A 26,938-nucleotide genomic window follows, 5' to 3' on the forward strand; every position below is an offset into this window, starting at 1 on the left:
TAGTCTCTATTTCAACCTAATAAAATGAATAGGCAGCAAATAAAAGGTTTTGAGGGAAAAAGCCTAGCTGGCATCATCTCACTGAAAATAATGCTTTCATTTCTGTGAGGAACAAATGAAATGATCTCAAGCAGAAGGAAAATTTCTAGTTAAAAATAAAGAAAGCTTTATGAGCCAATATGGTTGATTTATTTTTGTTTTATCACTGTATATTCATTCTCATATTTGGGGACAGCTAAGGAACGATCTTAGCTGGAGGGCAGAAGCCACAAACTGGGTGTGAATGCCTTTAGCACCTGTAAGAAAAATCTCAATTTCAGAGATATTAAAATGTGCAACAAAGAAACTAAAATTTATTCAATTGTGATTGTAAGGGATTAATGATGAGATGTAACCCAGATATGCCAAAATATGAAATAATGAGCATCTTAGAATGTATGAAATATGATATGTAGATTTCTCTGGTGACATCAGACAATAAGATGTTCCCTGGTCACATCCTGCCGTGAATCCTCTCCTAGAGCCCTTTGGCACATGGGGGCCTGAGACAGGGCTTAACCTTTCCAGAAGAGCCTCCACAGTTGTGAGACTGAAAACTTTCTTCTGCATTCCAGATGACTGAGGCTTCCCTGTCAATGTCAAATCAGTATACCTAAATAGTTCTTACCTAGCGGTGCTTCCCTTTCCTATAGGAACTTCCCTTTGTTTTACTTTTCCCTTTATGCTGTAAGTAACACCCAGCAAAGTGTGGAAAATGTTCACTGAGAAATCAGAACCCTAACAAAACTTTTGTGCTGGATCCTCCAAACTATTCCAGACTATAAAATCATAAATTTCAGATTTCCATCTATACATAGAAAAGAAGAGTCAGATGAATGGAGACTTCATCAGCAGCTGCTGTTCTCTGACCCCCTTCACTTCCTCCATCTAGGTGACTCTGCCAGCTTCCTCTTGTAGGTCTCAAGCTTAGCAGCTTTATGGATTGATTCCTTCCCTAAAGAAATGACATGTTCTATGTCCTGTTCATCAGAACCTCCACCTTCAAAATTCTTCAGCCAATATCCAAGAGTTGTGAAAACCTAAGCAACATAGGAATCAATTGCCTTTGACAAAACTTTTCCCATCCCTGAATTTGTCCTGGAGATCAATAGAGCAACGGAACTGCAAAAATATCAAACTAATGAACAAAAAGGTTCATGTTACTTTATCAAAAATAGTATAATATTTGGAAGAAGTGTTTTTTTCCAAAGCATAAATACATGTATTGATTCTTCCTAATTATAAAGTTCTCTTTATAAAGATGCAAAAAGTATAGACCTACATAAAGTATAAAATAGAAGTTACCCCCCATATAATTTTCTTTCTTTCTTTTCTTTTTTTTTTTTTGAGATAGAATCTTGCACTGTTGCCTGGGCTGGAGTGCAGTGGCACAATCTCTGCTCACTGCAACCTCTGCCTCCTGGGTTCAAGCGATTTTCCTGCCTCAGCCTCCTGAGTAGCTAGAATTTCAGGTGCCTGCCACCATGCCCAGATAATTTTTTGTATTTTTAGTAGAGATGGGGTTTCACCATGTTGGCCAGGCTGGTCTCAAACTCCTAACCTCATGATTCGCCCACCTCGGCCTCCCAAAGTGCTGGGATTATAGGCGTGAGCCATCGTGCCGGGACCCCCCATATAATTCTCTATGCAGAGATGATGACTTAAGAGTTCGATATACATGTACTCTAATATATAATAATAAGATATACTGTTCTTTACTTACTTTTTCACTTATGAACATATTATATTGATAATGAATTAATATTCTAAAGCACTTAGAACAGTACCTTGCACATGGTAAGCACTATACAAGTACTTATTAAATACATGAAATAAATAATAAAACAGCAAATAATTATATAGTATACACTATGTGTCTATAATAACTAATAATCAAGCATCCTAAGAGGTAGGTTCTGCTTTTATCTCTATTTTAGAGAAGAGGAAGCTGAGGCTCAGAGATGGAAAGCAGACCCAAGTCACATATACGGTAGATAATTTTAGAAGTTAATGTATATAAATCCATCTCATTCTTTTTAATGGCTGCATGGAATTACATCACATATTTAGATGGTGTCCTATTGAAGCAAATTTAAGTTCTTTACAACTTTTTACTAAGTAACTTTGTAACAAAAAATCTTGAACATACACTTGTGCAAATATTCTTTTAGATAAATTGTCAGAAGTTAAATTGCTGAGACAAATCTATATACATTTTAAAGTTTGATTTTTATTTTTCATAAACCTCCATGGGGCTATACCAAATTGTAAGGATAGATGAAAGTGATAGTTTCCCCACACTCTATTGTTACCCTAATTGTTGTCCCTTATAAATAATCTGTCTTCAATATTTTAAGATAATCTCTTTGTATTTGATGTTTCCTTATGATTTGACTGGGTGTGAAATGCTTATTTCTCTGCTCTTCATTTTTACCGATTGGGACTTGGTATGCTTCAAGTACTTGAAGATTTAAGTCTTTCATCAATGCTGGAAAGTTCTTAGTCATCATGTTTTTGAGTATTGCCTCTCATATTTTCTGTAATATATCTTTTATCATTTCTTAAATTCAGTTTCATCTTTTCTATGCTTTCAAAATCTTTCTGCACTGAATTCTAAATTCTGAAGAGCTGATTTCTAATGGCTGAATTATCTCTTTATCTCTAATATACTATTACTCATCCATTGAATTTTAATTTTAATTATATTTTTATGTGTTAAAATTGTGTTTAATTATTTATCAAAACTGCCTGTCTGCCTTATTTATTTATTTATTTAATTTTTTTTTTTAGACAAAGTCTCACTCTGTTGCCCAGGCTGGAGTGTAGTGGTGCAATCTTGGCTCACTGCAACCTCTGCCTCCTGGGTTTAAGAGATCCTTTTGTCTCAGCCTTCTGAGTAGCTGGGACTACAGGCGTGCACCACCATGCCTGGCTAATTTTTGTATTTTTAGTAGAGACAGGGTTTCACAATGTTGGCCAGGCTGGTCTTGAACTCCTGACCTCAAGTAATCTGCCTGCCTTTGCCTCCCAAAGTGCTGGGATTACAGGCGTGAGTCACTGTGCCTGGCCCTAATGTATTTTTGTTTTCCTTATTCCTCCTTTTGCATTTTTAATTACTTTAAGCATACTTATTTTATAATTTCTATGATGTTATGTGGTTAACTGAATTTTCTTTGTATATTATGTTGGACAACACTCACTCAAGGTAGGTTGTTTTCTGTAGGTGTGACAATTTTGCATTGTGAACTCATCCTCAGTGTAGGTATATCCATGAAAAGCCTATGTAACCTGGGTAAAGTGCTTCTTCTTTTAGCTTTTTTTTCTTGTTAAATTTTTGGCCTGGAACCAATGTTTTGTATGTGTGTGGGTTTTTTGGCCTGGAACCAATGTTTTATGTGTATGTAGTTTTTTTTTTTTTTTTTTTTTTTTTTTTTTTTTTTTTTTTTTTATTTTGAGACAGGGTCTCACTCTGTTGCCCAGGCTGAAGTGCAGTGGCACAATCTTGGCTTACTGCAGCCTCCACCTCCCAGTTTCAAGCCATCCTCCCACTTCAGGCTCCCAAATAGTTGAGACTAGAGGCATGTACCACCACACCTGGCTAATTTTTATATTTTTTGTAGAGATGGAGTTTTGCCATGTCGCCCAGGTTGGTCTCCAGTGCTCAAGCCATCAGCCTCCCAAAGTGCTGGGATTACAGGGGTGAGCCACTGTGCCCAGCCTGAAACCAGTTTGTATGTTCATTTTTCCAGCTGAGAATTCCCAGACTGTGCTGATGGTATTAAGTCAATATCAAGCCTATGGAAGCTATAGTCCTGAGTGTTGAATATTCACTCCTAAGATGACCTGGTTTTTTCTCCCTCACGACTAAAGACAGACAAGCCATTGTGTTGTGTTTTTGTGCCCAAAGATGGAATTTCTGGCCCATCTTTCTACTTTTGTGGTTCTCAGCTTTATACAAGGGTCTGAATGCTAACCTCCATTTCACATGGGCCAAGACCCTGTCTCCTGCCCCTTTAAGGGTCTTCAAACCAATCTCCTAGGTTATGGAGATGAGCACCTGTCCCATTACCTTTAGAACGATAAGAAACCAGCTCATTGAGCTTATGGTTTTTGCAGTTCCTGTCCATTTCGAGCTTCCAGAGATTTATATTTTATTCTTATCAGTTATACAACTAGCCCAGCATTTCCGGGCTAGTTGGAAGATTTTCATATTATCTTGTCTGTTATATTGCTGGAGCTATAGTGTTTAATCCTAGGCTCATATCTGAGGATATTTCATATTTGGATATTAAATCATAGGTATGGCTGGGCATGGTAGCTCATGCCTATAATCCCAACATTTTGGGAGGTCAAGGCTGGAGGATTGCTTGAGGAGTTTGAGACCAGCCTGGGCAACATAGCAAGACCCTGTCTCTATGAAATAAAATAAAATAAAATAAAATAAAATAAAATAAATAAACTAAAATAGCTGAGCACAGTAGTGCACACCTGTAGCCCCAGCTAATCAAGAAGCTGAGGTGGGAGAATCACTTAAGCCTAGGAGTTTGAGGCTACAGTAAGCTATGATTGTGCCATTGCACTCCAGCCTGAGCAACAGAGTGAGACTTTGTCACAAAACAAAACAAACAAACAAGAAAGACGGAAAGAAAGAAAAGAAAAGAAAGAGAAATTATAGGTGTATTTGGTACCTAAGGATTCCATGATTCATGCTTCAATCTCTCTTTTGCAATAGTCTCAAATCCTTTGCCCTATTTTCCTTCCTGACAAAACTCCAACATTTATGTCTTGCCTTTGAATTTAGCTTTCTGCTATTTTCTGAACTTACACCTGTACAGCAGAGCAACACTGGAGGGAAAAACCCTGCAACCATGTGCATTGATGCTACTCCATATTCACGGTCCTGCTCTCTACTAAAACTTTAATGCTGCCCTACAATCCTGGTTTACTTTGTGAGTCATCTCTCCCATTCCACAGCTATTTTAGAACTCACTTCATCCCCACCCCCTTCCCTGACCCTTTAACAAAAGTGTTTTCAAAAGATAACCCTAATTTCTCCTTCCTAGAGGAAATAGAGACCATAAGAACAGAATTTTCTCAAATTCTATCCATCATACTTATGAACTGATTTATACTGAAAACTTCCCTCTTCTCCTTTCTTCCTATTACAAGGACATTCTGTCTTCCTGTCTAAGGAGAGTAACCATATAATTTATCGTGGAAGCTTGGATACTTCTGAAAGTAAAAGAGAGACTCTATTAATAATGATTCCAGGACAACAGGTGTAAACCAGAACTGTCCTGGGAAAACCAGAACATGTGGTCACCCTCTGTATACAGTTTATCATTCTACTTGGCCCCCAAATACAACCCTTGTGCATTATCCAGCACCACATTTCATTGAGTATTTTGTTCTCTTATGTATGTTCAAATTTTTCTTCTCTCTGAGCTCAGTCTCATTAATATTTTAACATTTAAATTTTTTTACATTTCAATATTTTTCGAAGAGAAATCTTGCAATGCAACGTGATCTACACACCAAACATAGCTCCAGCTACTGCTCCCTTTTTTGACTCCTCCCCTTTCTCTGAAAAATTTATCAAAAAATTTGTCAATACCTCCTGTCTATTTCTTTTCAGCTCCCATCCTCTCCTTCATTTGCAGAATTCTGGTTTTCCCCTCATTTTCATCTAGATACTTCTCTTGACAATGTCACACAGGACTATCTCATTCTTTAATAGAACAGACAGTATTCAGCCTGACTCAAATTCTTAGACACAGCTATCTGTGCAGCCTTGTGTAAGTTAGCGATCCTCTCTATTCCTCTGTTTCCTAAAATGGCAGAATATAGGGCCCTTGTTACAGACTTTTAGTGAGAATTAAACAAGATAATCCACATAAAACATTTAGCCTCAATGGAACCTTTTAAAATGTTAGCCTTCCCATTGGACATCCTTTCAGAAAGACATCCATGCTGCACCACGCTTGAGTTAGATGGTTCCATCAATAATTCTGTATGTCACCGTTTGAACATTTTAAGGCAAGACCAAAGTATAGGATACCTTTATATTTCCATTGCAGAGGTCCAGCAGTCTGAGAATGGCAATCTAGAAAGGGAGCTTTACTTCTGTGTGGTAGGGTGTTTCTTTCACAGTTGTAACAACAAAGATTTAGTTAACACATGGTACCCAATCCATGGCCTGGCATGTTTATCTTTATTAGAGGCTATCAATGACAAAACTCTATCTTTTCCTGTATGCCCATCTGTGTTACATGTAGCCCAGCATCAAATGGCACCATAGAGTTCTGATTCGATATAGTCACTGCATAACTAATTTGCAGAGTTACGACTTGATACATACATATGCTCGTCTGCCCCAACTGACGATGGCCCTGCCTCATCATCTTCAGTCCTCATCATTGCCAAACTAGCAGGCATCTGCATGTACTTTTGAGGTTTTTCCAGTCATTTCTCAGTTGCTTTTTTTTAAAAAAAACTTGTTCTGAGTTGTAGGTTGAGTTAGCCTTACCTCTAAATAGGTCACGTCTACATTATATCTTATGAAAATACCTCAACTATTTATTCAAGTGGAAGTCAACCTTTCAGAGCTTCCAGAGCCAAAGCAAATTTGTTACAATTTTATGTTTTAATCATAATAAGTATAGTAGATTCCATTTATTAAATGCTTATTATGTACCAGCAATTGTGCTAAGCATGTCACATATTTTGGCTATTTTAATAGGGACTAAGATGAGGGTAGAAATAGACATGTGTGCTAAATGTGTGCGAAAATCATCTTACCTACAGTTAGAATAACTTTAAATGATATTATGAGCTCTCAGTTCTAGCAAATTTAATACAATCTCTAGCATATATTAACTTTTAAAGCACTAAGCATGACCATTTAAAGGTTACGAGAAAAGAGGCAGTATTCAATGTTACTGATAGGCATGATACAAAATTAAATGGTAACACAAAACCAAACTGTATAATAACTCCAACTAATGGAGTTCGGTGATAATTTTCTCTAGGTCAAAGGTAAAGCAAGTTGTTTTAATATCTATGAAGCTAGTGACCTAAATGATCAGTATTAAATATTATAATACAGAAAGCTTATTTTTAATATCTTAAAGAGAAAAACTCTGTGATATTTTATACAAATGGATAGCATTAAGTCTGCATCATTCCTTAGACAGAACAAGAAAACACTGGATCTAGGCAGACAGATATTCAGTGAGTCTGAATGTGTGTCTGCGTGGGTTTGTAGGTTTATTTAGTTTTTACTGAATAAATCATATCAACTGGTTGTTGAATACGGAGCTTCAAATAGCACTGATTATTTAGAAGATATTAAATTACAGCAACTTGCTGAAAATGTATTTTTATATTCTGACAGCCACTATTCCCACCAACCTCATTATTTTCCATGAGGAATTAATGAAAATTTTATGAGCAATTGGTACAATGACATAATAAAGATGTTACCTCAATTGGAGGCAAATGTGGGAAACGAGATCATTAAAGCTGTGACAGGAATGTCCATCAAGGAAATAAAAATAATCTTAAAGGAGTTAATAGAAAACTATATGAGTGAGAAGGAAATATGCAGAAAAGGATAGATTTTGGCCTAAGGAAAGTAGGACAGAATCAAAGTAAAATATGGAGAACTCTTCAAGTCTTTTCCTGATTGAACTGTAATTTGTGCCAGTATGTGATACTCTAACACTTATCAATAAGATAAGAGAAAAGCAGAAAAATAGATGATAATTCTTATAGCCAACATTTATTGAGGTTGCACAAAGGACCAGATGCTCTGCTAAACATTATCAACACCTAACTTCATTAAATAGAGCAAACCCCACTTAACAGGTGAGAAAGCTAGGAGCCAAAGATGTTAATTCTCTGGCATACAACAGGAAGAGCTAGGAAGGGTTTGTACTCAGTTTATTCGCCTAATAGAAGTGTGCTGATAGTTCTTTTTAAGCAAAATGTGGTGCAATTTTAGGTCAAGAAGGACCCGACTAACAAGCAAATAGAACACCTAGACCTATTTGGATTCTGATTTCTCAGTGAAGACCTTTCACACCAAGTTATTGAATTAGCTGATTAAAAAATATTTTCAGAAAGAAAAGAAAAACGATTTTGATAACATAACTCATAGAACTGGGATTATTTTTGGCTTTACGATTTGAGTTAATTTTTTTTTCAAGCTTTGTGATAGAACACTATCTGAAAATAGCTACTTTTTCCTCCTTATCACATCTTTTTAAAGTTGTTCTATATGATTAAAAAGATTAAAATTATTACGCCCAAGTCTTTAAATGAGGGAAGAATTGTCCAAACCAGGAAGACATTCTAAAATGGGTTTCTATTATTTTACTGTTACAGTAAATTTAGTCTGTTTTGGTAAAAATTACCAGTGATTGTGAGTAATCAATGGAATATGACCTTTTATACTAGTGAAAATTTCTTTCTTTTTTCAGTTTTCCTTTTCTGTTATCATACGCTTGAACTTATGGCCTAATATCTGGAACAACTGAGGGAAGTGGGCTGCCCACATCTCTTCTCTCCCAAGCCCAGGTGCAGCCTTCACAGTAGACAGTGAGGCCCCTGGTCACACAGCCAGGGGAAGAAATGCAGCTCCTTACCCTCAACTTCCAGCTTCACCACTTTGGAATATGCTGTCCCGAGGCTGTTTTTTGCCACACATCGATACTGTCCTGCATCTTCCTTTTGTACGTTATGAATCCTCAAGCTCCCAGATTCAAGAACTGCAATTCGGGAATTTTCCTGCCAGAGATAGGGACGTGAATTCAAAAATGTTTATGGGTCTATCAAGGATACATTTGCCAAATATCATCAACTTATTGTCATCACTATTATCATCATCAAAGATATCGCTTTGACCTTTATTGGCCACTTATTATGTAAAACATACAATATTAAATGAAATAGTGCAAGAGTACCTAAATTAATCTTCACCAGGGTCCTATGAGGTATAGTTTATTTTTATTTTCTTTCATCCCATGAGTGTGTGTATATATATATTATATATATATAATATGTATATGTATAATATATATATGTATATGGGCTTATTTTGCTTCCCCAAAGTCACAGCTAAATCTGATTAAAAGCATTGCTTTTACAAGGGGGAAATGTTGCAGAGTGGGGTGGTGAGACATACAAAACTACATACTGGGTATAATGTACAGCACTCAGGTAATAGGCGCGCTAAAATCTCAGACTTGGCCACTATACAGTTCATCCTTGCAACCAAAAACCACTAGTACCCCAAAAGCTATTGAAATATAAATAAATAAACACATTGCTTTTAACTATCAGGTTTACCTTGCACCCTAGATGGTATCTTTAGAAGAGTACATGTCCTTTGAAATACTAGAAAATTTCACACATAATATTAAAATTACTCTTTGGAGTTTAAATATTACATCTGTCTTTTCTGTTTTGAACCCTAAATTCAGTAACATAAGTACAACCACCCTTGTTTGTCATTGTAGGAAATGCACCAAGATTTATAACAAGAGGAAAGCCAGATAATTAATCATTAAAAATTAGCAATATTTATTTTATTTTAAATAAAGCAAAGCTGAGCAATTTTATACCTTAGTTCAGTTAATTGACATAAAGTGACACCTTTGTATTCCTCTTAAAATATACTATGCATTGTTAAATGAAAAACATAGTCTGTAATCTTTTAGGTGATACAAAGATGGAAAGACAATAATGATGCCTCATAATAATTTATCAATAAATGTGGGGATAAGATACAGAGGCAGTACAAAATAAGCATATCGATAATAACTTTTTTTTTTTTTTGAGATGGAGTCTCATTCTGTTGCCCAGGCTGGAGTGCAGTGGTGAGATCTTGGCTCACTTGCAACCTCTGCCTCTCGGGTTCAAGTTATTCTCCTGCCTCAGCCTCCTGAGTAGCTGGGATTATAGGCACACACCACCACACCCAGCTAATTTTTGTATTTTTAGTAGAGACAGGATTTCGCCATGTTGGCCAGGCTGGTCTTGAACTTCTGACCTCAGGCCTTGGCATCCTGAAGTGCTGGAATTACAGGCGTGACTACTCTTCATGACTCAGGAGGGATTTGCCAAGGTATTTGTGTATGAGTCTTGAGTCTTTTCGCCTAACTTCTCTCCAGAGATCTCATTTCTTTTCTTCCGAACCTTGTCTCCCTCCCTCCTTCCAGAAACTCAGTTCTAAAGCCTGGGTTTTAGTTTTTCTTTTTCATCCCCTAAGTCTCAGATTCAACATTAAAAAAAAATAAATGATTTAGCCAGCCAACAAATACAAAGGATTCCAGGTTTGCTTTTTCATTGCCTCCTTTTCTATCTTTAACATTATTGGTTCCCATCTCTTTTTTCCCTAGCCAGACCCAAATGAAATGCCATGCAGTTTGCATATATGCAAACAGAAATATTTACATTTGGTTAAAATGTACATGGAAACTACTTTATACTAGAAGTTTGTAAGTGTGTAACTGAGTGTGTAAAGAAATGTTATATTGTAAAATACATTTTATATATGTGTTTTAACATCATAACCACTTACCCTGAGAGGGCTGTCTCCCTTTATCCAAGACACTGATGGTTTGGGATTACCCATTGTAGTACATGGTAGGACTGCTTTTAATCCCTCTATTATTTTCACATTTATGGGAGGACGAGTTATTTTAGGTTCTAAAAAGAAATGAAAATTCAAAATAAATAAGGCAATATGGCTTTATTAAACCTAGAGTTTCTAACTTTCAATTTAATTCTAAACATCTGTTTTGAGAATCATTTGAGGCATGTTACATTACAAAATTCACCAAATGCAAAGACAGTTTTCCTCAGTAGATCTCAAACAGAAATCAGTTTAGAAACACTTGGTTGTCTCTGCTTTATTAGAATCTTACTAGCAAAACACAAATTTATGAAAAATATTAACAGTGTGAAGTTACCATAGCATTCTTCATTTTAAAAGATAGTTAATAAAAGCTGATTAACATAGGCTGTCACCATAGCAATTCAACATTATTTAATTCATACTGATAGACATAAAACATTTGAAAAGAAAATTTTGATATAACTATATTCTTACCTAGTTAGAAATTATGACCTATTTTCCCTTTAGCTTCCATCTTAATTTGACTATTAAATTTGATGATTATTAATTAAATACATTCATTCTCTAGAAAGTAAACCAGATATTATTATATTAACAATCAGAAGAAATTCCGTCATACAATTTGGGGGGACTCAATTCTGTAAAGCAAACATGTAATTTACTGTTCAAACACTTTTAATCTTTCAGAAGAAATAGTTTATGCCAGTTAATTTTTATTCTCAAATATGAAACTTTCAAACAAAGTTATTAAATCTAATATACAAAAGAATTGATAAGTTCAGGATGCCAGTTATTTTAGTACTATTCGTAAAATAATTAAAACTACATTTATGTCCTTAGGAATTTTACGTTACAGATACAGAAGGGGACTTCGCAAGAGAGACTACTGAGCAATGGACACATTTTATTTCTTGCAGGACATGTGCCGTAACCAATTTGTTATTTTGACAAAGGAAGGCATGAAATATGGACTTTGTTTTCTTCTACTTCAATGTGAGGGAGAGGAGTGGGGGCTTTGGTGTTGTTGGTGGTAAGAGATACTTGCAAAGCCTTCATGACCTGTTGGGTTTTTTTTTTTTTTTTTTTTTTTTTTTTTGAGACGGAGTCTCGCTCTGTCTCCCAGGCTGGAGTGCTGTGGCGCTATCTCGGCCCACTGCAAGTTCCGCCTTCCGGGTTCATGCCATTGTCCTGCCTCAGCTTCCCGAGTAGCTGGGACTACAGGCGCCCACCACCACACCCAGCTAATTTTTTTTTTTTTGTATTTTTTTTGTATTTTTAGTGGAGACGGGGTTTCACCCTGTTGTCAGGATGATCTTGATCTCCTGACCTCGTGATCTGCCCGCCTCGGCCTCCCAAAGTGCCGGGATTACAGGCGTGAGACCTGTTGGTTTTCAATCTAAGCATTCATTGCCATTTAGAGTTCCTGTGGCCCTGTGTTATAGCAAAAATACAAGAAAGGCTTTACAATATAGGAAAATAACAACTTTATTACTTTGCCTGCTATCTATAGCATACAACTCTCCTTCTAATAAACTGTAAATACCTACATGTAAATACAGTACTGGCCAGGTTCCTCAACTGTGAGTTGTATTGTCATACAGTTGCTGGGAAAAACTTAGCTGAGCACTTGATATTCCTATGACAGTCGAATAAAGTGTTATCTATGCCTTCCATAGGTTCCCTGAACAAGATCTCTATGGTAAAGCTGAGGCACAGATAATGTCTTAGGTAAAGACCTTTGCTTAAAGCAAAAATCTCCTATCTTCTCAGTGACATGATGTCTTGGTCATCTGTTAGGTGAGGGGTGAGGAATTCCCTTTTGGGAAATTGAATGTAAAGTCAACTAGGAATGACTAGGGTATTGACGCATAGCCACGGATCCCCACTGTAAGGGAACATGATTCAGGGTGGAGTCATAAGTACTGACCAATCAGAACTGGTCACCTTAAAGCAGGATGCTGGAAGTATCCCGCTGTGCCAGCATTGAGATTTTAGCTGATGGACCATTAGGAATTTAGGGGAGGGAGCTCTTGGGGGAGGGCTTAAGAGAGCTGGAGTAGTGATAGGGGTTGGGGGATCTCGGGAGCCTTATAAAACAGATCTTTCCAAGAAGTATGGAAGCATTCCAAAATTTTAGCAATTGGAATGGCCACACCGGTGTATATCCACATGAATGGATGAGATCTCCAAAGGAGAGGTTGGAAAAAAGAAGGCAAGAAAAGAAAAGGGGATTTAGTATAGAACCCAAATCAAGAACAATTGGGCCAGAGAGAATACGCAAAACATTCAAAAGAAAGGTAGTGTCACAAAGTAAGGAAATACTTGAATGTGTTTCATCCTCAGAATGAAGTCTTCATTATTTAGCAAATGAGAGCATTCCAACTTCCTTATTTGATTTCTTACTTCTCTGCATACTGAAGGGAAGCCTGCATATAGGCAGATCCCCACCTACTTACTCACAGTAAGTACCAAATCAGTATTCCATAAAGTCATGCTATTCCCACCAGCTTTTTATCCTAATTAACTGAACACTCCATGTATATTTATGATCAAAAAATAAAAGATCAATTTGAGAAAAATTGTAAACATAAAAGGATGGAACCCAAACAAAATCAATTTTTTTTTTTTCTGAAGGAAATAAAAGTAATGCAGGGGAAAAAAGAAAATGTCTTTTTAAAAGATGCACTAGTGATATCCTTAGAAGCTTAAGTGAATATTGTATCATACAAGTGAGTTTGTTATGACAACAGAGACATCAAGGAAATTCTTAGAAATTAAAAATATAGTTTTTAAGACCAAAACACTCAGAATGACAGAATAGTCATACTGGAGACCACATTCATAATATGAAGAAAAAGTAAAAGGAATCTTCAAGAGAGTAGAATATTAAGACATGCAGAAAATATGAGGAGAAAAATTTGAAGTCATAGAGAAGGAAAAAAGAAAAAAAAACAGAGAAAATGTACCTTTCAAAAAAGCTTTGGTCTTTAGATCAAAAAGGCCCACCTAGGCTGGGTGCAGTGGCTCACTCCTATAATCTCGATACTCTGGAAGGCCAAGGTGGGAGGATCACTTGAGCACAGGACTTCAAGACTCAGTATGTGCAACATACTGAGAACTCATCTCTACCAAAAAAAAGTAAATAAATAAATAAAAGTAGCCTGGTATGGTGGCTCATGCCTGTAGTCCTAGCTACTTGGGAGGCTGAAGCAGGAGGATTGCTTTAGCCCAAGCAGTCAAGGCTGCAGTGAGCCATGGTCACACGACTGCACTACAGCCTGAGTTACAGAGTGAGATCTTGTCTCAAAAAAACCAGAACAAAACAAAAACCAACCAACCAAACAAACAAAAAAACAAGGCCCACCTAAAACTGAGTAGCAATAATTCTTAAAAATACACCTAATATATTCTTGTCAATTTGTGAAATTTATGAACTCTAGAAAAAAAAGAAAAATCCTAAACTTTTTAAGAGAGACATCAGATTTACTTGTAAAGAAATAAGAAAAAGACTTCTCATCTGCAACAGAGGATATCTACTAAAACTAAAGAAAAGGGCTTTTAAAACTCTCATTCTGCATGCAGCAAAATTATTATCCAACAATGCAAGCAAAATGAAGACTTCCAATCATGCACAAATTCAGGAAATATTTTACATCTTCACACTCTGAACAAAGTACCTAATGATTTCCTCCAGCAAAATAACAAAAGATAAGAAATAATGAGGAAAGACAACAACACAAAAACTAAAAATAAATGTCCCAAGTAGACCTAAATTCCTCTAATTTGTGTGGTGCCCGTATGTATGGTTATAAGCATGTCAGAGAAGAGAAGATGGAGGTTACATCATTGTAAGATTGACAGTTTGCAAGTAGCAGATGCTTACAGGACAGGAGGCCATGAGATTTAAAGATGCTGGTAAGGCAGTGTTTGATGATACATCACCAGGTAGAAGAAAGAACTCAGTATGGAAAGAAATAAAAGCCCCATTGGGGAATCAATGGAAAGGAGAACAGAGACGAATCAAGGTAAGAGAACATGATGATGCTGGTGATGTTGAGGTTGTATAGCAAGAGTAGGAGAATGAGAGAGACTGAGACACTGTTGTTAGCTGAGAAGGAGACAATGGTAGTTTGTGCCCACAAACTACTCGGAGGCAAATCATGAGTATGGGAAACTGTTTTGCTCATCTGACAAGGCTGTACCAAAAAATGTCCATGATGAGAGTGACATACTGAAGCTGAGGATTTTAAATGCAGACTACTTCCAGTGGGTGACAAGGCCAATAGTGAGTCATCGATTGGGTACGCTGATAAAGAGTTAACACAAACAGGCTCATGCCTGTAATCCCAGAACTTTGGGAGGCCAAAGCGGGCAGATTACTCAAGATTAGGAGTTTGAGACTGGCCTGGCCAACTTGGCGAAACTCTGACTCTACCAAAAATACAAAAATTAGCAGGGTCCGGTGGCACATGCCTGTAATCTCAGCTACTTGGGAGGCTGAGGCAGGAGAATTGCTTGAACTCAGGAGGCAGAGGTTGCAGTGAGCCATGATCACGCCACTGCACTCCAGCCTGAGCGAGACTCCGTCTCAAAAAATATATATATATTTATTTAAATATATATATTTTTATATATACTTATATTTAAATATATATATTTTTATATATACTTATATTTAAATATATATATTTTTATATATACTTATATTTAAATATATATATTTATATATATATTTATATTTGAATATATATATTTATATATATATTTATATTTGAATATATATTTATATATATACTTATATTTGAATATATATTTATATATACTTATATTTGAATATATATATTTATATATACTTATATTTGAATATATATATTTATATATACTTATATTTAAATATATATTTATATATACTTATATTTAAATATATATTTATATATATACTTATATTTAAATATATATTTATATATATACTTATATTTAAATATATATTTATATATATACTTATATTTAAATATATATTTATATATATACTTATATTTAAATATATATATTTATATATACTTATATTTAAATATATATATTTATATATACTTATATTTAAATATATATATTTATATATACTTATATTTAAATATATATATTTATATATGCTTATATTTAAATATATATATTTATATATGCTTATATTTAAATATATATATTTATATATGCTTATATTTAAATATATATATTTATATATGCTTATATTTAAATATATATATTTATATATGCTTATATTTAAATATATATATTTATATATGCTTATATTTAAATATATATTTCTATATTTATACTTAAATATATATTTATATGTTTCTATATTTATACTTAAATATATATTTATATATTTATATATTTATACTTAAATATATACTTCTATATTTATACTTATATAATATATATTTCTATATTTATACTTATATAATCTATATTTCTATATTTATACTTACATTATATATTTCTATATTTATACTTATATTAATATATAATATATATTTATATATTATAATATATAATATATAATTATATTTATAATATAATTTATAATATATAAATATATATTTATAATATAATTTATAATATATATTTATAATATAATTTATAATATATAAATATATATTTATAATATAATTTATAATATATAAATATATATTTATAATATAATTTATAATATATAAATATATATTTATAATGTAATTTATAATATATAAATATATATTTATAATATAATTTATAATATATAAATATATATTTATAATATAATTTATAATATATAAATATATATTTATAATATAATTTATAATATATAAATATATATTTATATTTAAATATATATTTATATATATTTAAATATGTATTTTTATGTATATTTATATAATTTATATTTAAATATATATTTATATTTATATTTAAATATATAGTTATATATAAATATATAGTTACATATTTATATATTTAAATATATAGTTATATATTATATATTAAAATATATATAAACTATATATTATATATAGTTTATATATATTATATAGTTTACATATTATATATAACTATATATAACATATATAGTTATATATTATAATATACTATGTATATTATATGGTATATTACTAATATATAGTAATATATAATATATTATATATACTAAAATATATAATATATTATATATTATATAATAAATATATATAAATATATATAATATATAAATATATATAACTATATATAAATATGTATTTTTTACATATTTTTATATTTTTTACGTATATAAATATGTCTTTTTTACATATTTTCATATTTTCTACATATATTATATATAAATATGTATTTTTTACATATTTTCATATTTTTTATGTGTTATATATAAATAAGTATTTTTTACATATTTTTATATTTTTTACATATGTTAGATATAAATAAGTATTTTTTACATCTATTTTTTACATATATATAAATATGTATTTATATATTTATATATTTATATTTAAATATATATTTAATATATATTTAATATATATTTATATATATTAAATATATATTTAATATATATTTAATTTAATTAAATTTATTTTTTAATTAATTAAATTAATTTTTTAAATTAATTTAATTAAATTAAATTAAATATATATATTTAATATATATATTTAATATATATTTAATATATATATTTAATATATATTTAAATATAAAGCTATATATTTATATATAAATATATAACTATATAATATATAAATATATAATTTATATATTTACATATTATATAGTTATATATTATATAAATATAAATATATATTATATATTTATATATTTATATAAATATAAATATATATTATATATTTATATTTATATAAATATATAGTTTATTTATATATTTATATAAATATAGTTTATTTCTATAGTTTATAGAAATAAACTATAAAACTACATATTTAAATATAAATATATAACTATATATAACTATAGCTATATATTTATATATTTAAATATATAGTTATACGTATTTATATTTAAAGGTTTTTATATATTTAAATATATATTTGTATATATTTAAATATATGTATGTATTTATATTTAAATATATGTTTACATATATTTATATATAACAAAAAAACAATAAAACAGTTAACACAAACAACCTAAATGCCCATTAATGATGGACTGGATAAAGAAAATGTGGTACATATACACCATGGAATACTACAGAGCCATAAAATGGAATGAAATCATGTCCTTTGCCGGGACATGGATGGAGTTGGAAGCCATCATCCTCAGTAAACTAATGCAGGAACAGAAAACCAAACACTGCATGTTCTCACTTATAAGTGGGAGCTAACGATGGGAACACATGAACACATGGGGGGAAACAGCACACATGGGGCCTGTCAGGGGTGTTGGTGTGGGGAGGGAGAACATCAAGAAGAATAGAATGGATGCTAGGCTTAATACCTAGGTGATGGGATGATCTGTGCAGTATACCACCATGGCACATGTTTACCTATGTAAAACAACTGCACATTCTGCAGATGTACCCCTGAACTCAAAATGAAAGTTAAAAAAATAAAATGAAACTACCTTTCCTCACAGTGGCAGACTTACCTTAACGACTACATACGTGTGTCCATAGAGATTAAAAGTATGAGCCTTAAAATTGAAAAATAGACAAACATCACTGGATTTCTGGAGGTCAAGGAATTATGAGAATTAAGTGGCTAGTGGTTCTATTTCATGGCTGTTAAAATTTCTTAGGGTAATTGCAGGAGTAGAGATGGATAGAAAGATAGTAAGCCTGGAATCAAAGTTTTTAATAAATATGGGGAAGTGCCTAGAAGAGTAGATGACATGATGAATACAGTTAGAGAAAAGATAGGTCAGAATGGCATAAGCCCTCATCAGAGGAAAGATTTTGTATAGGAATACAAAATAGAATGGTTTAAAAGCAACACTGAGGGCTGGGAGATTACCTACTAGTGTTTGGCAGTCTTGTAGACATGAAGTGGAGAAAATAGAACAGCTTCCACTGAAGCAGAAAATCACTCAGAAGAGTATCAAATTTGAAATAAGGCAAAAGTGTCTGCAAAGAGGTTAGAAATAAAAAGGGTGTTTGGTTGTGTTTCACAGGAGTAGGGTAAATGTTTCAGAGGAAGTTTTCCTGGTGAAAGAATTCAGGGTGGAAGAAGTCAGGAGATGAGTGAAGGTAAGAAAATGGGAGAGGATAGAGAATTGAGAGGCTTGCCTTAGGGTAGTGGTTGATAGCAGGCATAAGAGGTGTGGGATTAATTGGCCTCAGGGTTGTGCTTGAACTTGAACTTGTCTCACTGCTGAATCACCAGGCCTGAGAAAATCTCTATTTACTGACTGTTTTAAAGTGTACCAAGTCAGGGGGGGCACAGTGGCTCACACCTGTAATTCCAGCACTTCAGGATGCCAAGGTGGGCGGATCACCAGAGGTCAGGAGTTCGAGACCAGCCTGTCCAACATAGTGAAACCCTGTATCTTCTGAAAATAGAAAAATTAGCTGGGCTTGGTGGCACGCACCTGTAGTCCCAGCTACTCAGGAGCCTGAGGCAGGAGAATCACTTGAACCCAGGAGGTGGAGACTGCAGTGAACCGAGATCATGCCACTGCACTCCAGCCTGAGCAACAGAGTGAGACTCTGTCTCAAAAAAAAATGTAAAAAATAAATACAAAACTAAGTGTACCAAGTCAACTTTCAAATCAATAGATGAATCTCTTTCCCACTCACTCATCTTCACTTGCAGGGCTCCACAACTCTCCACAGCTCCTCCCACACCGTTGTTGGCCGTGCAGCAGTAAATGCCATCATCACTGTCTTCCACACTCAGGATGGTGAGGAGCTGCCCATTCTCCCGGATGCTGTACCGGGTGTCAAAGAGCCTGCAGGTCACAGAAAAAAATGACAGATTAGTGCTTCCTCTGTGATTGTTTTTGCCATGATTAATGTATCAAACCAATGACTTGTTAATGAGGAAGTAGAATAAAGGTGAGAGGAAACTTGAGTGAGTTCTGAATAATAGAATAACCTTACTTGATAATATAAAGCTAACATTATATTCTCATCTTTCTTAGGCTCCAATAGTCAAAGTACCATAGTCCTTCAAAAATGCTTTCAAAGGGTGATGCCCACTGATAAGACAAAATGTAAAGTTTACTTTATTCAGAAAAGCATATAAAACCAAGATATAGGTGTCTTCTCCCAATAAGTTCTGGGAAGTAGCAGCTATTAATAGATAATGAACATGCATACGTATAAATACGATGAACAGAAAGGGTTAATTACTTATAGAAGTAACTAATGATTAGTTGAATATTTATTCTTTCATTAAACAATTACTTACTGATTGCTAACAAGTGCCTGGCTCACTTCTAGTTACTTGGGATACATAACGGAGGAAAACAATTTCGAACTATAAAAATACATGCTTTACATATATTACCTATTTAATTATATGCAAACCATTTGTTGAGAAGGGAATTAGGGCAATTGAAAGAAATAGGAAGAGAAGCAGCAATATAAAAGAGAGTTTCTTTTAACCAAATAAGAGTTTTTTAATGCCAAATGCGTGTGGTAAGCAGAATAACACTCCCACAGAGGTTCTTGTTTTAATCACCAAAATCTGTCAATATGTTACCTTATTTTGCAGATGTTAAGAATCTTAAAATGGAGTGTTCTGGACTATTCGAATGGGCCCTGTGTGATAATAAGTATCCTTAAAAGATGGAAGAGAGAGGCAGATTGATAAAGGGAGGTATGACAATGGAGGCAGAGGTCAGAGTAGTGCCATTGCTAGCCTTATAAGTGGAGTAGGGGGCCAAGGAATGCAGGTGGCCTCTAGAAGCTAGGAAAGGCAAGAAATCAGATTCTTCCCTAGAGCCTCCAGAAGGAACTCAGCCCTGCCAACACTTTGATTTTAGCCCAGCGAGATTTATTTCATACGTGTGAACTCCAGAACTGTAACATAGTACGTTTATGTTGTTTTAGGCCACTAAGTTTGTGGTAATTTGTTACAGCAAGGATAATAAATAAATACAGGTTTTGGTACCTGGAAGTGTGGTGCTGCTGCAACAAATACCTAAACGTGGATGTGGCTTTGCAATTGATGAATAGTTAGAACCGAAAAAAATTTGAAAAGCATGCTAGAAAAAGCCTGTATTTCCTCAAAGAGACTGTTAATAGAAATACGTGTGTTAATGATTCTGCTCCTGAGGAATTGGAAGGAAGAGAGTTGCATGGTAGAGAAAATCTACATCATCTTAAAGAATACCTAAATTATCATGAACAGACTATTCGTAGAAATATGTATGTTCAAAGCACTACTGTTGAGGACTTGAGTGGAAATGAGGAGCATGCTACTGGGAAAAGAAGAAAGGGGGATCCTTGTTATGCAGGACAGAGAACTTAGCTGAATGGTGTCCTGCAGTTATGTGGAAAACAAAGCTTGTGAATGATGAACTCAGATATTTAGCTGAGGAAATTTCTAAGCAATGTGTCGAAGCTGCGGCCTCATTTCTTTTTTCTGGTTATAGTAAAATTCAAGAGGAAAAGATAAGTGGGAAAAACTGCTAAGCAAAAAAGGAACCAGGACTTGATGATTTGGGATTATCGGCCTATCCAGACTGCACAAAATACTAGCAAACCAAATTCAACAATACATTAGAAAGATCATATATCATCACCAAGTGAAACTTATCCCTGGGATACAAGGATAGTTCAACATATGCAAATCAATCAATGTGATACATCATATCAACAGATGAAGGGTAAGAAACATATGATTATTTCAATATATGCTGAAAAAGCATTTGATAAAAATTCAGCATCCCTTTGTGATAAAAACCCTCAAAAAATAGATGGAAAATGCCTCAAAATAATAAAAGCCATATATGACAGACCCATAGCTAGTAGTATCATACTGAATGGGGAAAAACTGAAAGCCTTTCCTCCAGTCTGGAATGCAACAAGGATGCCCACTGTCACCACTGTTAATTCAACACAGTCCTGGAAGTCCTACCTAGAGCAATCAGACAAGAGAAAGATATTAAGGGCCATCCAAATTGGAAGGGAAGAATTATCTTTGTTTACAAATGATATGCTCTTATATTTGGAAAAACTTAAATACTCCACAGAAAACTATTAGAACTGATAAATTCAATGAAGTTGCAGGATACAAAATCAACGTACAAAAATCAGTAACATTTGTATATACCAACAATGAACAATATGAAAAATAAATTTAAAAATAATCCTATTTACAATAGCCAGACATAAAATTAAATAGCTAGGAATTAATCAAAGAAGTGAAAGATCTCTATAATGAAAACTGTAAGACATCAATGAAAGAAATTCATGAGGACACCAAAAAAATGGAAAAATATTCCATATTAATGGATTGGAAGAATCAATATTATTAAAATGTTCATACTACCGAAAGCAGTCTATAGATTCCATGCAATTCCTATCAAAATACCAATGACATTCTTCACAGAAATAGAAAAAAATATCCTAAAATTTACGTGAAACCACGAAAGGCCCAGAATAGCCAAAAGAAAAAAGAAAAAAACTGGAGGAATCACATTGCCTTACTTCAAATCATACTACAGAGCTAGAGTAACCAAAACAGCATGGTACTTTCATCAAAAGAGACACATAGACCAATGGGACAAAACAGAGAACCCAGAAATAAATTCATGCACCTGCAGTGAACTCATTTCATTTTTGACAGAGGTACCAAGAACATACACTGGGAAAAAGACAGTCTCTTCAGTAAATGATGTGTGGAAAACTGGATATCCATGTACAGAAGAATGAAACTAGACCCCTATCTCTCTCCATATACAAAAATCAAATCAAAATGGATTAAAGATTTAAATCTAAGACTTCAATCTATGAAACTACTCCAAGAAAACATTGGGGAAACTCTCCAGGACATTGGTCTGGGCAAAAATTTCTTGAGATACCCACAGGCATAGGCAACCAAAACAAAAATGGACAAATGGGATCACATCAAGTTAAAAGGCCTTCTGCACAGCAAAGGATACAATAAACAAAGTGAAGAGACAACAAATAGAATGGGAGAAAATATTTGCAAACTACCCATCTGACAAAGGATTAATAACCAGAATATATATGGAGCTCAAACAACTCTATAGTAAAAAATATATTAATCCAATCAAAAATAGGCAAAAAAGTTTGAACAATTTCTCGAAAGAAGACATGCAGATGGCAAACAGGCATATGAAAAAGTGCTCAACATCACTGATCATCAGAGAAATGCAAATAAAAACTACAATAAGATATCATCTCACCTCAGTGAAAATGGCTTATAGCCAAAAGACAGGCAATAACAAATGCTCACAAGGATGTGTAGATAAGGGAATCCTTGTACACTGTTGATGTGGGAATGTAAATTAGTACAACCACTATGGAGAATAGTTTGAAGTTTCCTCAAAAAACTAAAAATTGAGCTACCATATGATCCAGCAACCCCACTGCTGCATATATAAGCAAATGAAAGGAAATCAGTATATCAAAGAGATATCTATACTCCTATGTTTGTTGCAGCACTGTTTTCAGTAACTAAGATTTGAAAGCAACCTATGTGTTCATTAACAGATGAATGGATAAAGAAAATGTGGTACATATACACAATGGAGTACTATTCAGCCATAAAAAGAATGAGATCCAGTCATTTGCAAAGACATGGATGGAACTGGAGATCATTATGTTAAGTGAAATTAGCCAGGCACAGAAAGACAAACATTGCATGTTCTCACTTATTTGTGGGATCTAAACATCAAAACAATTGAACTCATGGACATGGAGAGTAAAAGGATGGTTACCAGAGGCTGGAAAGGGTAGTACAGGGATCGGGGGGAGTAGGGGATGTTTAGTGGGTACAAAAAAAATAGAAAGAATGAAAAAGTCCTACTATTTGATAAGACAACAGAGTGACTATAGTCAACAATAACTTAGTTATACATTTTAAAATAACTTAAAGTGTGTAACTGGATTGTTTCTAATTCAAATGATTAATGCTTGAGGGGATGGATACCCCATTCTCCATGAGGTACTTATTTTACATTGCATGCCTGTATCAAAACATCTCATCTACTTCATAAATATATACATATATATACACCTACTATATACGCACAAAAATTTAGAAAAATTAAAATGTGGAATACTTACTTAATGAGAATTTTATTTCTAGTCCAGGAAATCTCAGGCTGGGGATAGGATTCCACTGCACACATGAAAGTAGCCACTTCTTCAACTAAGGCATCCACTGTTTCAAGAGGAGTGGTGATGACAGGAGCTGAAAGGAAAGGAGAAATCAAAAGAGAACATTCTAGAATTTTGTTTACTAACCCTTCCTTAAGCAGTCAGAAGCCATTACATACCTGAATGAGAATTCTGTTTCCCCAGAGTAGAAATTTGCCAAAAGAAAGGAAGAGCTTATGTAAAGAATGTTGTTTCTACTTCCAAACTAGGCATTTGAAAATCAAAAGAGAAGTCTCTCAGGAGAGCAGGGCTTAGAGTTTATGATATATGAGGAGAGGCAGATCCAAGTTTTATGGGGCCCAAGTTTGTGCAATTTGAGTGTACTTTTTAAAGAAAAAATATAAAATTATGAATACAAAATTTCTGTGTCCACCCCAATATCATCAGCATAAAGGGAAGTGAGTCTGAAGGGAAGTCAGGGTGGAAAAGGATAATAATTTAAAAAATTGTTTTTTAGGAACAATTTTCCCCTGATTTTATAAAAATAGACACTCATAAAAGCACATTGCTAAAGCCCACTGAGGGTCTTAGAAAGGGCTCCTGCAAATGAGAGAATCTGAAGCTTAAGCTTCATCAGATTCATAGAGAATTCACTTTGGCATACAACTAGAAAATGAAGAGACACCACTTTGTGAATTGTACACTTTAATGGGTAAAGCGCACGGTATGTGAATTAGATCTCAAAGCTGTTTTGTTCTATTTTATTTTTTTTAAGACAATGGGAGGAAAGGCTATAGACATCGTCCTTTCTTTTTTCTCACTCCTCTGTGAAATGAGGGCTACCTGCATTTATACAGTAAATTATATGGTCGCTTCAGTTAAAGGGCAAGGTATACATCAAAGCCAAATAAGTAGTATGATTGACGTTTAGAGGTGAAATAGTCAGGGACAGACTTATAGAGCATCTAGAACAGACTGGCACATTGTTTGGCCATAAAAGATACATCCACTTTCTGAATAAACCTTATTATTATTATTATTATTATTTTTTGGTAAAGTCAAAGGCAAGCTCATCTGCTGAGAGTGAAAAAAAATGGTGAGTGGAAGCGTTTTACTTGCCCCATATCTCCCTTGCTAATGTTATTTTGTCTTTTACGATTCAGTTTAAGCATCCATCTCCTTCCACTTCCCCTGACATGCTAGGCAGACCCAAATGCCTCTTTCCTTAACCTTATGTTATCCTGAAATGTCATTCTTATAATGTCACTTGTCACACAGATACTATTAAAATGATCTGTTTACGTCTTTGTCCCACACTCAATTATTAAAACCTTGAGCTTTAGGTCAGGGATCATGTTTTAGAATCTTTTAATTCCCAGGGTGAGCACAGTGACTGATGTACTGTTTAAATGAACAAAACTGTATTTATAAGGCCTTCACAAAAGGAGTAAATAAAAAAGTTGAAACATAGTAGTTGAAATAAGAAAGCAGAATTTTTATGTAAAATGACATCTTATACACAGTCATCAGGGCCACTTTCTTCCCAGCTTTTCAACAGAATAATCATTACAATATATATTATAAGGATCGTGATAATATATATTATAATAATTTTTATAATATATATTATCACGATCCTTATAATATATAAGGATCATTATATATATCATATATATGATTTATATATCATAAGGATCATTATAATATACAGAACATAATACAAAGAAATACAGACATGGACACTATTAAAGAATAGTTAGGAGATATAAAGTATACAGTGACAGGCACTAATACACCTCTGATAGAAGTTTGAGAAAAATAAAAGAGGGGAGCAGCCTAGAAGCAATATATAAAGAGATAAATGGCTGATAATTTTTCAAAACTGAAAAACCCATGAATATTAAGGTCGAAAGTACCCACCAAATGACAAGACAGATTTAAAAAAGAAATACAGTTGGGCATGGTGGCTCACACCTGTCATCCCAGCACTTTGGGAGGCCGAGGAGGGCAGATCACTTGAGCTCAGGAGTTCAAGACCAGCCTGGCTAACATGGTGAAACCCTGTCTCTACTAAAAATACAAAAAATTTAGCTGGACATGGTGGTGCACACCTGTAGTCCCAGCTATGTGGGAGGCTGAAGTACGAGAATCGCTTGAACCCAGGAGGTGGAGGCTGCAGTGAGCTGAGATCGCACCACTGCACTCCAGCCTGAGTGATAGAGGGAGACTCTGTCTCAGAAGAAAAAAAAAGAAAAAAAAGAAAAAAGAAAAAAAGCAAGAAATTCATACTTGGACACATTGAATTAAAACTGTAAAAATTAAAGATAAATAAAATCTTAAACTCTACCAGAAAGAAAAAGTTTAATTCCTTAATAGGAATGCCAATTTTGGGTAACCTGAGATTATTCAGCAACAGCAATTGATACCAAAAGGCAATAGGCTAATACCTTTACATGACTGAGTAAAAATAACTCTTAGCTTAGAATTATACAGCTAGCTTAGGTAATAATTTTAAACTCAGAACACTTATAAACAAATATTAAGAGTGTTTACCACTCACAGACTTTCTCTGAAATAGTTACTAGAGTAAATAAACTCACTAAGGAATAATTTATACCAGAAAGAAAGGGGTGAGTTATAAAAAACAATAGCATAAATGGTGGTGAAATACCATTGCAATTTTAACACACTATGGAATATTTAAAAATCACGAATTTTTGTGTTTAAAAAGAGTGGAATTAAATTCTAGACAAACAATTATAAGATCAAAGTTCAGGAAAGAAGTTTAAAATGCTAAGTAGTTAAAAAATGCTAAGCTCTTTGCCATAAACAACAAGAGGACAGAAATATTGAATAACTTCAAACAGAAACATCTATGGTTAAATGATTATGTTAAAACCTTATTAATGGTTACTACTAAAAAATAGATAAAATTCAAAACTTCCAAAACAACAGGAGAAAAAAAGAGGTACCAGAAAGGCTTT

The 26,938-nt window shown here is 33.6% G+C and overlaps 1 protein-coding gene across 1 annotated transcript in view; it reads right to left on the minus strand.

Moving 5' to 3' along the window:
- MUSK (muscle associated receptor tyrosine kinase) overlaps positions 1 to 26,938 on the minus strand; it is a 137,969-nt gene that overhangs the window by 98,848 nt on the left and 12,183 nt on the right. The window contains exons 2-5 of the mRNA XM_034967957.3: positions 23,922 to 24,048; positions 19,458 to 19,609; positions 10,622 to 10,749; positions 8,685 to 8,826 (exon numbers count right to left, since the gene is read on the minus strand). Of these exons, the coding sequence (XP_034823848.1) occupies positions 8,685 to 8,826; positions 10,622 to 10,749; positions 19,458 to 19,609; positions 23,922 to 24,048 (549 nt within the window). The remainder of the gene's footprint in view (positions 1 to 8,684; positions 8,827 to 10,621; positions 10,750 to 19,457; positions 19,610 to 23,921; positions 24,049 to 26,938) is intronic.

The sequence above is a fragment of the Pan paniscus genome, chromosome 11, assembly GCF_029289425.2.
Source record: "Pan paniscus chromosome 11, NHGRI_mPanPan1-v2.0_pri, whole genome shotgun sequence".
In the NCBI taxonomy this organism is placed as follows: Eukaryota; Metazoa; Chordata; class Mammalia; order Primates; family Hominidae; genus Pan; species Pan paniscus.